Source organism: Saccopteryx bilineata, chromosome X, assembly GCF_036850765.1.
Source record: "Saccopteryx bilineata isolate mSacBil1 chromosome X, mSacBil1_pri_phased_curated, whole genome shotgun sequence".
Lineage (NCBI taxonomy): Eukaryota > Metazoa > Chordata > Mammalia > Chiroptera > Emballonuridae > Saccopteryx > Saccopteryx bilineata.
The window spans coordinates 133,014,909-133,027,115 of record NC_089502.1 but is presented as its reverse complement, the minus strand read 5'-3'; the positions used below and the strand labels follow the sequence as shown (position 1 = coordinate 133,027,115).

The window sequence follows — 12,207 nt, the reverse complement described above, 5'->3', positions numbered from 1 at the left end:
CGCTAGGCCGCCTTGCTCTTGCTCTTGCTCTGTAAAGTTCCTGTCTTGTCCACAGCTCTCGCCATCGCTGACGCAGTGTGCATCTAATTGCCCCTTTGCTTCTTGTCCGGGTGGGGAGAGGGGAGAGGGGTCAGGGGCTGCTTTGGAGCCCCCCTTGGCCGAACTGCATGGAGCCGTGGAGATGGCCCCACAGAGCTGTTGAATTCCCCCGCCCCACCCCGGCACTTTGACATAGTTCAATAAGGTGCAGTCCAGTACTTATGGATTACAGTCTAAGAAGCTCCTGGCCTGAGGCCCAGTTTCGCAAAGGAGTATTGTTACTCATCCTTGACCTGCTGGTGGGGGGCATCACACATCACACCGGGGAGGGTTCGGGAAGTCAGCCCCCCCCCCCCGCCAGTCTTTCCTGAGCGGCGCCAGGGTGGCCTTCTTCTCCCTGTGCCCATTGAGAAAGTAGGGCTGGTCCTGGTGGAGGTGTGGCGTCTGGCCTCAAGTGACAAAGGACTCTGATATGGCCTCTGCGATCCCATCCCCGCTCCCCATCCCCCATCCCAACCTCCGCTGACCCAGTACTCAGACTGAACCCTTTTCTGGCTCTGGGCTTTAATTTGACCCCTCTCTGCCTGTTGACTTGCTTATTGTGTCTCCTCCTTTACTCGGCCTGGAGCTGTCTATACCGCAGCCTGCCAAGCATAGCGCCAACCACATAAATGTGTGCTGACAGCACAAAACTATCTCCGGTCTCAGTCTATGGACCGGGGACAGAAACATGGCGGTTGTGTGTGAGGGTGAGTGTGATCCCTGCAGCACATGTCAGCTGACTGCTCGGGGAAGAAAAGCCATGGGAGCTGCCACAGAAGGAGGGAGAGAGAGAGGGAGAGGGAGGGGAGCTGCAGAGAGAGTCCAGCTCACCTCGATGGCTATGCTCTCTCAAGCCCAGGAGAGTGACTCAGACGCGCGCACAAGAACTCAGGGACTGATCCCGGTGACAGCCGAGGGAAATGATGCACAGTGTCAGGAGCGAGGCTCCCATCTGGAAGCAATTGCAATTCTTTATTTTTAAATCCCCCAGCTGGCTAAAGACTTAGAAGGAAAGATGGGACAATCATTTCCGTCTTGTCCCAGAGGGGCTGTCACTCAGGGTCCAGAAAAAGGCCAACGGGGGTTGATGGGCACAGAAAACAGCGGGACGCAGTAGTTCCTCCAGCTCTGACGGGTGTGGGGAGTGGGGGGTTTTCCTGGGTGCACTGGGTGGTGGTGTGCTTGGCGATCTGAGCAGCAGCAGCGACCAGAGACCAGCCACGATAACTTAGTAACATTTCTATCCAAAGGGAGAACTCGCAGTGTCCCAGCTGAGCTCAGAGGGGCACTGCGATGACCTGCCCAAGCCTGGTGGTCCCTGCCCGCCTCTCTTCACTTCCTTCCCACAGGGCACACAGGCCTTCCAGGTTGGTTCTCAGCGCAGACTGTGGCAAAGGAATAAAAGCCAAGAGTCCTGACCGTAGTGGACACTCAGTTCTGCATGCTCAGCTTCGAACTCTCTTTCTGGGTCTGGGGGATTCCCCACATTAGGAAGACAACCCTGCCTCCATTTTCGGAGGAACTCAAAGATCTGGCTTTTCCAACCTCCCTCTCAGCTAACAGCCTGTCACCTCCCCCCCCCCCAGCTGATGCAACACACCTGCCTGAGGCTGAATTGACAGCGGCTATGTGAAATCCACTCTGGTGACAGGTGGTAGCCTCTATATTTAGTTTCCAAGAGCAGAGGCAGTGGTCCTAGTGATGGTGGCCGACATGGGGACTCTCTGTGGTACAAGCTCCAGTATGTGAGCCTGGGAGCCCCCAGGACTGACACGGGGCCTTGTTCCTGGCTGGGGACGTGCCAAGCCTGGTGACCATGTGACTTATCCAATATCCTTTAAGAAACATTTCCTACTCAGCCAGAGTTGCTGTTATTTGCAAATAAGAACTGTGACACAGGGCCAGAGGGTGACACTGAGGCCATGAACGATTAGAGCCAAGGACCGGCACTTCTCCTGGGTGTGTCTAGGCTGGGTTTGCATCTGGAAAAGCTCCTTCAAAAAAAGGAGACATGGAGAGCACAGCCATTGTCCTGTGCTTAATTCACCTGCAGCTTGGTCCCAGGTGGATGACCCAAAGCTGTGTCCTTTGCAAAGCCTGGTGCCTCAGTGACACCAGCTGGTGGTGGCAGTGTCCGCCGGCCACCTGCTGAAAGAGAGGCCAAAGGGGCTTAGAAGTTAGGTTTGGGGCATGGCGGTGCTGATAGACCAAGTGCTAGGAACGCTTCTGCAGGAGGCTGGGAAGTGTCCTTCCTTAGATGTCTTTATAACAAAAGCCATTTTTTCCGTTTCCCACCACCCTACTCTATGTTTTCGCATGCCAAGCAATACACAGTAAATGCATTCTGAGCAATTCATTTTTCGGAATAGTTGACATATTGCAGTAAGGCAGAGGGATGAATCACGTGACTTCGGAGTTCATTGGTTCCAATTATTCCATTCCTTCTAAGAAGGCATTTTTGCCAAAATTGCACATATGTTCCTTAAACACACACACACTTGTTTTCTGATGGAATTTTTCTCTCAGACCATCAGTCAAATACACTCCGTGTATTAGCTTTGAGAACAGTCTCTTCTTGCTGTTTCAGATCTTCTCATTCCTCAGAGAACTCTTGGTAACTCAAGGACATGGATTTTCCTGCATGGCTTTCCAAGGGGGATAAGGGGGCTCTAATAGGGCGACAGCGGCTTTCCTTTCCCCTCACAAGCAGAGCTATTGTTGGTGGCCCAGTTTGGGAGGACAGAAGGAATTCTGGGACCATGCAAAGTCCAGAGACACAGAGAACAGATGGCCGGGACTTCAAAAGCCTAAGTCACCTTGCAGGATAATGGTGCCAAGGAAGGGGTGGGAGGCTTTTGTGCCCTCTGACAACAAGGGAGCAGAGAAGACAAAAGCTATTTGCCAGACTTGTGCTGTTTTACATCAAGGGAGGCTGAGTCCCCTGTCTTCTTGTGCAGAAATAAGTGGCATCAATCAACTGACACACTGTTTCTCTCGCCTCCTGGCCTTTGGTCTTTTTTCATTTTCTTCTTTTACACAGGGAGCAGCTAATGGGTAATGGTCTCTCTTTCCATTCCCTGACCTCAGAAGAGCTGCAGAAGCTCTAACTGACCTGACAGATGTCTGCCCGGCAGACACAGGCCTGACCAGGAGAGCCTGGCCCACGGCGCCAGCACGCAGAGCTGGCTTCCGGGAGTGGGAAGGCCCTGAGCCCCGAGTGCTGGAGGTGGGGGGCTTGGGGTGTCCTGTCATCCCCTTGTGCTTACTCCTTTGCCAGTCTGTGGGCTTCTTGCACACTTTCCAGATGGGTAAATTGAGGCACACAAAGACTAAATAACTCGGGCAGGTCAGAGCTGGGATGGAAGGCTAGTTGGATGCGGAGACAGCTCTTCCTTCTTGCTGCTGGAGCGAGCAGCAGGTGGGGCAGCTGCTGCCTTTCCCTCGAGGATGTCGAAAGAAATGTTTGTTTCTGGCTCTGAGACAGAATATTCTGCCTCCAGCACCCAACAAAGGCCAAAACTGGGAAAGAGCACCCCCGCCTCCCAACACCACGAGGCCAGGATGGGCAGAACTGCCCCCCCCCCATCATCTGTTCCTCTTGGCCGCGTGGGTCTCGGCTGCTCGGGAAAGGGACCCAGTTTCCGGAGCCTGCTCTCCTTTGAAGCTGCCAGCTCGGTACCCGTGGAAATGCGGTACTATTTCAGGGCATCCTCTGGAAGAGGCTTCAGAAGACTGACTCGAAGGCTCGGTTGAATTGCTTATTAGGGCTCCTCTCCTGGCCCGTGTTGCGGTTGGTGAGGCCAAACACAGCATCTGTGGCTTCTGCACGTCATCCACGGGCAGGTGATTGTTCTAAATTAACACCTGGCTCATGGGGGGAGGGGGGCTGTAACTCTTCCTGAGCCTTCTGCCAAGAAGCAAGCAGGACGTTTGTAGCTCGTACCTTTCTCACATTATCTGTGATTGAAATGCTCTGCAAGTCTACAAGGTAAATGACCTGAGCCGTGTATGGCAAGCATGTCTGAAGGACACCAAAAATACAGGCTATGAAAATGTTACTGTGAAATCTGGGTGGCTGTGACCCCACCCCTGGACAATCAGAGGCAAATGGGAGCAAACAGGTTTCCCAGGGAAGACGGGGCATGAACAGGAAGGCTCCGGGCACTGCAGGAGCCCGGAGGTGGGGGCATGGCGCCCACACTGACGCTGGGATCTGCCCCAGCAGTGCCCGTGTTCTGGGCAGGGCCCACCTTCCCAGCCGTCTCTTTGTCAGGCTCTCTAATGCCACCCTCGCCACACTAAAGCACGGTCACCTTGCCACATCGGCCTTCCTGAGTCATGTCTCATTTGTCTTCGCATTCCCACCCTGGCACAGAGGAAGAAGGCTTTCTCAACACATGCTGATAAAATGAAGGAAGGTTCTCGTAATCTGAGAAGAATGGTTTTCCATACCGACATTGATGGCAGGGCTGAGGGGACAAGCTGAGGGGCGGAGGAGAGGGAGTAGGGACATCTACGGGAGCAGAGGCTGCGACTCGGGAGCCTGTTCCTTAGCGACCCCTCTGTGCCCCATAAAGGAAAGGACTGTGCTTCTGAAGCAATAAAAAACAGAGGCATAGACTGAACAGCACCTTCCACCGCCGGGCCCAGCCCGGTGCTCCAACACTGTGTTCTAGACTCTCTCCCAGAGGCCACTGCGAAGTATTGGGCTGGGACTGAGAAGAGACCCTTCAGCCAGAAGCGTCAGGAACTTCCCTTTGCTTCCAGAATCACCGTTAGTACTACATCTTGATTCTCAGGGGTGTCACATACCACAGTGTCCCCTCAAAGCAGCCACCGTCACTTAAACTTCCGAGTGAAGATCCAATGACCGCATTCCCATTTCAGAGGCAGAGTTCTCACCAATCCAAGCCACCCTCTCAAACAGCGAGGGCTCATCATGTGGCCGCCAGGTGACTGTCCTTTGAACTCCATTATTCACAGAAACGCTTTGCCTGTCATCTAGCCCTCTACCCCTACCCATGACAACGCCTGGAGAGAAACTTCAACCCCCAGGACACTGGCTGAAGAGTGATGAGGCCCTGCCTGGCCAGGATTTGCCCTGGTTCCTCTAAACTCCGGGCCTCCAACCACACCTATCCGAGAGTGTTAGACGGACGTGCTTCCAGAGAAGGGCTTGGGTCCCCAGCCCCCAGCCTGGCTTATCCTCAGAGAAGCACTGTCTTTGCGGGAGCACACCACCACCACCATTCCCATGGCCTCTGGTGCGGCACACTCCTCACCTGGCTCACCAGAGCACAAGGGGCGGGACCGCTGGGGTGGGGGTGATGGTACAGGGGGCACAGGCCTCCTACGGGGACTTCCTGCCTGCTCCAGCGCCCCCCTCAAACAAGAGCTGGCCCAGCTGTAAGAACAGATTCCAGAAGAAGAGGGAATTTTCAAAAGGCAGGAGAAAACCCTAATTCATGGGTAGTCAGGATAAAATCCTTGAAGACCATTAGCCAAAGTTAATGAAGCTAGCTATGCCAGTAAGACAAGAGGTCAAGAAAGCAAGCAAGCCACAGCTAAACTAAACTTCCCCAGAAAGCTAGAACTGTTCTGTTTGATAGACAGTTTGGTCCACAGACAGGCCACGTCTTGTTAAGACGTTCCCCTTGTCCAGGTCTGCTTGTCTAGCTGAGCTGCTGGAAGGATGTAAGATGTGCGGTAGCTCACCAAGCCTATTTCGGTGACTCTATGACAGCCAACTTAAGCTGGCTCCTCAGAGTCCAGAGACCAGATGCTGTGACAGGTGTTCCAGCAAAATGGACCTGACAATGATCCTATGAGGCTCCTTGGGGGGAAGTACAGGGTTCCTCAGCTCTTTCTGTGGCTTGGACATACACTGGTTTCAGGTCACTGTCATCTTCACTCTGCCAGTGTATCTGATGGGACATGCTTTTGTGACAGCACAAGACATCTTGGGCAACAGAAGAAAGTTCCCAATGAGGCTAGCGGACAAGTGAGACTCGGCGCCAAGGCCCTATTGCATCTGGCAGCCTGAATTGGGCAGCAATTCCTGCAAATGAGAAGCCACTGCCTTCGTTAGGTAGGTCATTGTCCCATAAGCCCCACTTGGAGCACTGTCATAAAAGAAGTGGCAGATGCCTGTGGCTTGGTCCTTCTCCAGGGTGTCCATGGCGCCAATCGACATCTGCAGCAGGAAAAGGCAGAGGAAAGGATGAGCAGAGTTGGCTCCTTGCAGCCCTGTGGTTGCCATGCTGCAGGCCCACGGCCGGCCCGTGCAGCTCCGGGCCAGGGGATGGAGAGTCCACAGTACCCGGGGAGGGTGTGGCACTGCTCCAGGCACTGCCCTGGTTCCACATGCCCCCGTTCATGGGGCACCACTGTCTCTCATAAGAGAATGCCTCCTCCCAATGCAACTCTGGGTGCAGTGTAAGTGGTGTTGTCTACCCAGGGCCATAGACAAGCAAGGGTGGTGTCTGCATTAAAACCTATGCTGATGCCCTGGCCGGTTGGCTCAGCGGTAGAGCGTCGGCCTAGCGTGCGGAGGACCCGGGTTCAATTCCCAGCCAGGGCACACAGGAGAAGTGCCCATTTGCTTCTCCACCCCTCCGCCGTGCTTTCCTCTCTGTCTCTCTCTTCCCCTCCCGCAGCCAAGGCTCCATTGCAGCAAAGATGGCCCGGGCGCTGGGGATGGCTCTGTGGCCTCTGCCTCAGGTGCTAGAGTGGCTCTGGTCGCAACATGGCGACGCCCAGGATGGGCAGAGCATCGCCCCCTGGTGGGCAGAGCATCGCCCCCTGGTGGGCAGAGCATCGCCCCTGGTGGGCGTGCCGGGTGGATCCCGGTCGGGCGCATGCGGGAGTCTGTCTGACTGTCTCTCCCTGTTTCCAGCTTCAGAAAAATGAAAAAAAAAACCAAAAACCTATGCTGAAACGGGCCTGTCCCTCTTCAAAGGCCTTTAGATTTCCCAAGTGGCCACTGTGCCATTTTCTAACCAAATGGTTGACATTTTTTACCATTGGTGATGACATTTGCTTTGAGAACTTTGTTTCCCATTAGACAAGAATCTCCAGCCTTAATGAATGCCAGTCAGACTGCCTACCCTGCCTCTCTGTCCCCATCGTGGCTGTGGGGTGAGCAGGCACGCTCGGGCACACCCACCTGGTCCTGCATGAACAGCTGGTTGGCCACCTGCACGATCTGGTCCACATGGATGATGCCGCCGATGCTGTTCATCTCCGTGTCTGAGAGCAGCGTCAGCACCATGATGGCTTCCACCAGCAGCTGCCGGTACTCCGGCTGGGGCACACGGTTCAGCACCGACTCCACATGGACAGCGAACTTGATCTCCTGCGGAGTCATCTGCCAAAGGGGGTCAGGAGTGAGCCAGGGCATGGGCCTGTCAAAGGGGTCAGGACTGAGCCAGGACGCGGGCCCATCAAAGGGGTCAGGAGTGAGTCAGGACACGGGCCTGTCAAAGGGGTCAGGACTGAGCCAGGACACGGGCCCGTCCAAGGGGTCACGAGTGAGCCGGGACACGGGCCTGTCAAAGGGGTCAGGGGTGAGCCGGGGCACAGGCCCGTCAAAGGGGTCACGAGGGAGCCAGGACACGGGCCTGTCAAAGGGGTCAGGAGTGAGCCGGGACACGGGCCTGTCACTCATGCTGACCACGCTGGGTTCAGAGCTCAGCTCCAATGCTACCTCCCTTCTGGCCACTGTCCTGACTCTGCCCGCTGGAACCTTCTGGAGCAGGAGGCCGAGGCTCTGCTCTGGGACGCAGTCGGCCTTGTCCTGGCTTTCTTTCCCTAGCGCACTGGACTCTGACTTCCTGGGGGCAGGGACCATTTCTCATTCTTCTTCATCATTCTTGTGGCATATGGCATGGTGCCTTAGGCAGGGTAAAAACTAAAAAATCCATTTTTAAACTAATAGGGGAGAAGGAACCAGGGAAGAGGACTGCTCTCAGCAGAGAGAGGGGTCAGGAGGCGGCACACACGTCCAGTGAGTCTGGCATGCAGCTCTGCTCTGTTCTCTTAATAGGGTTTTATGGGGAAAATCTAAAGACCGTGACAGTTCAGAAACACTGTTTCTCAGAGGAAGGAGAAAAGGTGATGCTACTAAGTATAAACTTTGTAAAATTTGAGGGTTGAGTAGCTAAAAATATCAGACCTCCAAATGGCCTGTCTATATACGTGAGAGGCTGAAAGAAGCATTGAGGTCAGAGCCCATGGAACGCAGCACCGGGTGGAAACGGCGGTGGGCTGGCCCGGGTTTTCCCGTCGTACCTCTCGTGTTGTGGAGGACGGGAGCACGTAGCCGTCGATGGACAGACCGTGGCACTGCAGACAGAACACACATATCACGTTTCAGATTCCAGAACAGGCTTGATAAGTGTGCACGCACACGCACAGACGCTCAGGTGGCTCTGCCCTGGAAACCTGCGTGCGGGCTGGAGGACGCCAGACTGGCATTTATTTTTAGAGAGCTGTGCTCACTGCCCACAGGCTGTGTTTCTGATGGAACAGTTCTAGGGAACCAGCAGGCATGTTTCAGACTGCGCACGAACAATGCCCAGGAGTGCGGGCCCTCCTCTGCGGAAGTTCCACATTTCACTAGGCTGAGAGACCCCCATTGGTGCCATAAAAAGGGAGAGTTTCATGGCTCCTGCTGGTGAAGTGACGCTTCTGTGCCTTTGCAAGGCATCTATTTTTGAGATTTCTATAATAAGCAGCAATCACAGCAAACTTGAGCACATGCACAGACATGCACACCCATGTATATAAATATCAAGCACCAACTCAATACAAAATGTAGCTTTTTCATAATAAAAGCGTCTTGGTGTCGAGCCAGTGGAAGTCAGGATGGAAGCGTGTGATGCCCCAGGAGGAGTGGGGAGATTTTCTAGGAACAGTTTGTTCTCCTCTAATTGGCTGTCTTTTAAATCCCAGTGTCCTGGCTGCCAGCAGCTGCCCACCCCTATCCCTGTCCCCGGGGGCTGAGGGCAGAGCGGCTGCAAATGCTCATGCGTCCCTACAAGAGGCCTTTGTGTGCTCCGGGTGCTCTGCTCCCAGATGGGGACCAGGAGCCCAGCTGCATGGGGACAGGGACTGCTCTGACGTGCCTGTGCCCATGCCCAGCTCGGTGACGAAGACCTCAGGCCCCTCATAGAGGGGCCAAAGGCTCCCTCATGTCCCGGGACCCTGTGCAGACGCTCCATAGCCGAGCGGCGCTGTGGCTCTGGGAAGGGGCTTGTGCTATGCGCTTGTTTGGGACGACTTTCTCCTCTCCTACTGCGAAAGGAGCTGACGAAAACAGCTCAGGAAAAGTTGGTCCTGCCCACTGTTCCTGGTCTGCACCGGAGCTTTGAACTGAGGCTGACTGCCCCTCCTGGTGGGAGGACGGAGAAGCTCTCGTGGGACCCGGGGAGGCATAGTGCTCCGGGCTGATGGAGGAGGGGACAGGACGTGGCTTCAGAGAGCCAAGGGTCATGGCTTCCCCCTCAGACCCCTCCTTGGCCACAGGCGTTTGGGCTGGGCTCTCACGCGCTCGATGCAGTCGGTGGCTGTCCCTGCATGTTTCTGATGGCCTCTGCTGCGACAGGCAGCCCTATCTGGTGGCCACAGGAATAGTGAGCACTGTGGGGAGTGGATCTGGGGTTCCTGTCTTCCCAGTGGGGAGGCACAGGCCCAGGGATTGTAGGGCTTGTGCCTTCAGGGCCCCTGGGACCTGGAGTCAGACTGGAAGCCCTCCATTCGTTTGCCCTGCAGGCGGGAATCACTGGAACGGCGTGGACACCATGCCGGTCCAATGAGCAGGACAGGGTGGGGTGGGTACTGATCGGCGGTCTGTGCATTGGTGTTCACACCCAAGCCTTCCTTGCTGCCTTCCCTGCTGCTAGTCTATCTTCTGACTTTTCTACATTCCTAATGTGGCAAAGGTGGTCCTTTACCACCTGGGCTATCACCGTATCTAACTTGCTGTGGTTCCAGCCAGCAGTTGTCAACCAGGAGTGATCTGCTGCCCAGGGGACACTTGACAATGTCTGGAGACATTGTTGGTTGTCAAAACGGGGGATGGGGGTGGTAGTGTCATCTAGCTGGTGGAGGAACATTCCGCAGTGCACAGGACAGCCCCCAGAGAAAGGACCTCCCCAGCGGTGAATGCAGAGGCTGTGGGCTTCCCGAGCTCAGGGCCCATGTGCTCGCTTGTTCTGCAGCCCCATGCTCCTTGATGATGCCCATAGGTGTCACCGTGTCTCACAAAGGCAGTGAGGGGGTTGGTGCATTTCCTGGGGAGCGTGTGTCCCCAGCCACGAGGCCCGCACAAGCCGGCACCGTGGCCCAGCTCACCTTCTGAAGGATCTTCCACACCTTCTGGTAGAATCCTACGGGCACCCTGTTGATGGCCCCGTCCAGCCTTCTCCGACGCAGCCACTGGCCCTGCCGCTCCCCCCAGCCGATGTGGTGGCCGCCCGAGTCCGAAGAGGATGTGCCCGTGGGTGAGGACGGGGTGCTGGACCTCTGCAAGACAGACAGCGCGTGGCGTTCAGGAGCCCCGGAGCCGGCGCCACGGAACAGCTCAGCGAACTGCTCAAAGCACTGATCACTAGTTGCCCAGAGAGAAGCACGCCTCCTCGATCTGAGTCTCTTTCTTAAAACTGGACGAACTCTTCCACGCACTGGCTGGCTTACTGAACTGGGCCGGTGCACTGCGCCCAGCCCCACGAGGTAGCGCAGCAGCGAGCACCCAGGACCTGCCAGGACGCCGAGCAGGAGAGCACAGCCTCTGGGGTCAGCTGCAACTCCCAGCTCGGCACCAGCTGCTGTGATCCTGACCCTGACACCACTCTGGGCCCGCCCTCATCTATCTGCACGGCGCGGTCATAGTCAGCCTCACTGGCTGAAGACACAGAGAAGCCCCAGAGCACACCTAGCTGGTGGAAAGGGCTCACGGGGGTTGGCTGTTACTGGCAAGGCCTTCTAGCACTGCTGCAGGGGGACCCGGAGAGAGCCACTGGGCCTCGGGGCAGGTAAGTCCCCAGAGGTGCTGCGGCCCAGGGAGACAAATGCCAAAGTGCCCACTTCTACAGTGCCACAGAGAAGCGGCAGTCACCTCCCATAGAGCAGGTGCCACAGAAAACGCAACACATAACATGGAGTAGGGGTGGGGGTGGGCCTGGGAATCCCCAGTTAGGAGTGAGGAGTGAGGCCTCAGGGCGTGTGGTCTATGCACTGGTCCTTCTCAGTCTGCTCTCGACTCTGTGCCCAGCACAGGGCTTTATCCTAATTCGGGGCACGGCAGCCTCTGAGCCAGGAACCCGCTCAGCTGAATCAGAGGGAGAGGGCGGCGTCTCCTGCCCACCTCCTTGCCTGAGGCCACCCTTATTCTGGCCTGCGCGGTGGCCGCTTTGGGCAGAGCCAGCAGTTCTGCTGGCCTCGGCAGGCCACCCATGACAGCAGAGGTGCTCCGAGAGGCTCCCTGCAGGGGCCTGGAGAGCAGGCCTGAACGTGGGGCTGCCCCCAGCAGCAGATGGGGCGAGGCCATGCGGGGCTCCCTCCCGTGGCATGGCTCCGGGCCCGCCTCCTTCCTGCCAATTGACTCTGATTCTAAGTGCCGGGTCTCCAGGTTGGAAAGGGATAACCCACGTCCTCCCACACACATTATATTGGTTCCGGACTAACTGGCACTTTCAGTTCTCAGTGCACAACATTACATTGAAAGCTTTGAGAATGAAACCCAAATGTTAAGCATGCTACCAGGGCAGGAGGCAGCAGTGTTCTCTATGGGCTCATTTTGACTTCATCGGATCTTATTTTGAAAGGCTGTTAGGCTGGGTTATTCCACTGGGCTCATTACTGCCATTTAAATACGGCAACAATTAGATACAAATAAAAGTAATTACAGCCACACTCATCAATGACTCAGCTGGTTTCCTCCTCATTTCAGGAGGAAGATTCAGAGTTCAGAATCGCCTCAGCGATTGCAGTTCTCCCTAGTCCTCCACTTTATCTGAGGCCTCCTACCAAGCAGGGCCATTATGAGTACACAGAGCTGATGAGCACATGTGGGCAACGGGTCACCACGACGGCTCCACAGAAAGGCCCAGAAGCAATGCCTCTAAG

At 55.8% G+C, this 12,207-nt stretch overlaps 1 protein-coding gene across 3 annotated transcripts in view; it reads right to left on the bottom strand.

The window, feature by feature from the left end:
- Window positions 1–1,039: 1,039 nt before the first annotated feature.
- PHKA2 (phosphorylase kinase regulatory subunit alpha 2) overlaps window positions 1,040–12,207 on the bottom strand; it is a 72,307-nt gene continuing 61,139 nt past the window's right edge. For all 3 annotated transcript variants that reach the window (XM_066249651.1, XM_066249652.1, XM_066249653.1), the window contains 4 exons: window positions 10,435–10,605; window positions 8,371–8,424; window positions 7,247–7,447; window positions 1,040–6,274 (listed from right to left, as the gene is read on the bottom strand). In XM_066249651.1, coding sequence (XP_066105748.1) covers window positions 6,104–6,274; window positions 7,247–7,447; window positions 8,371–8,424; window positions 10,435–10,605 — 597 coding nt within the window. In that variant the 3' untranslated portion in view covers window positions 1,040–6,103. The remainder of the gene's footprint in view (window positions 6,275–7,246; window positions 7,448–8,370; window positions 8,425–10,434; window positions 10,606–12,207) is intronic.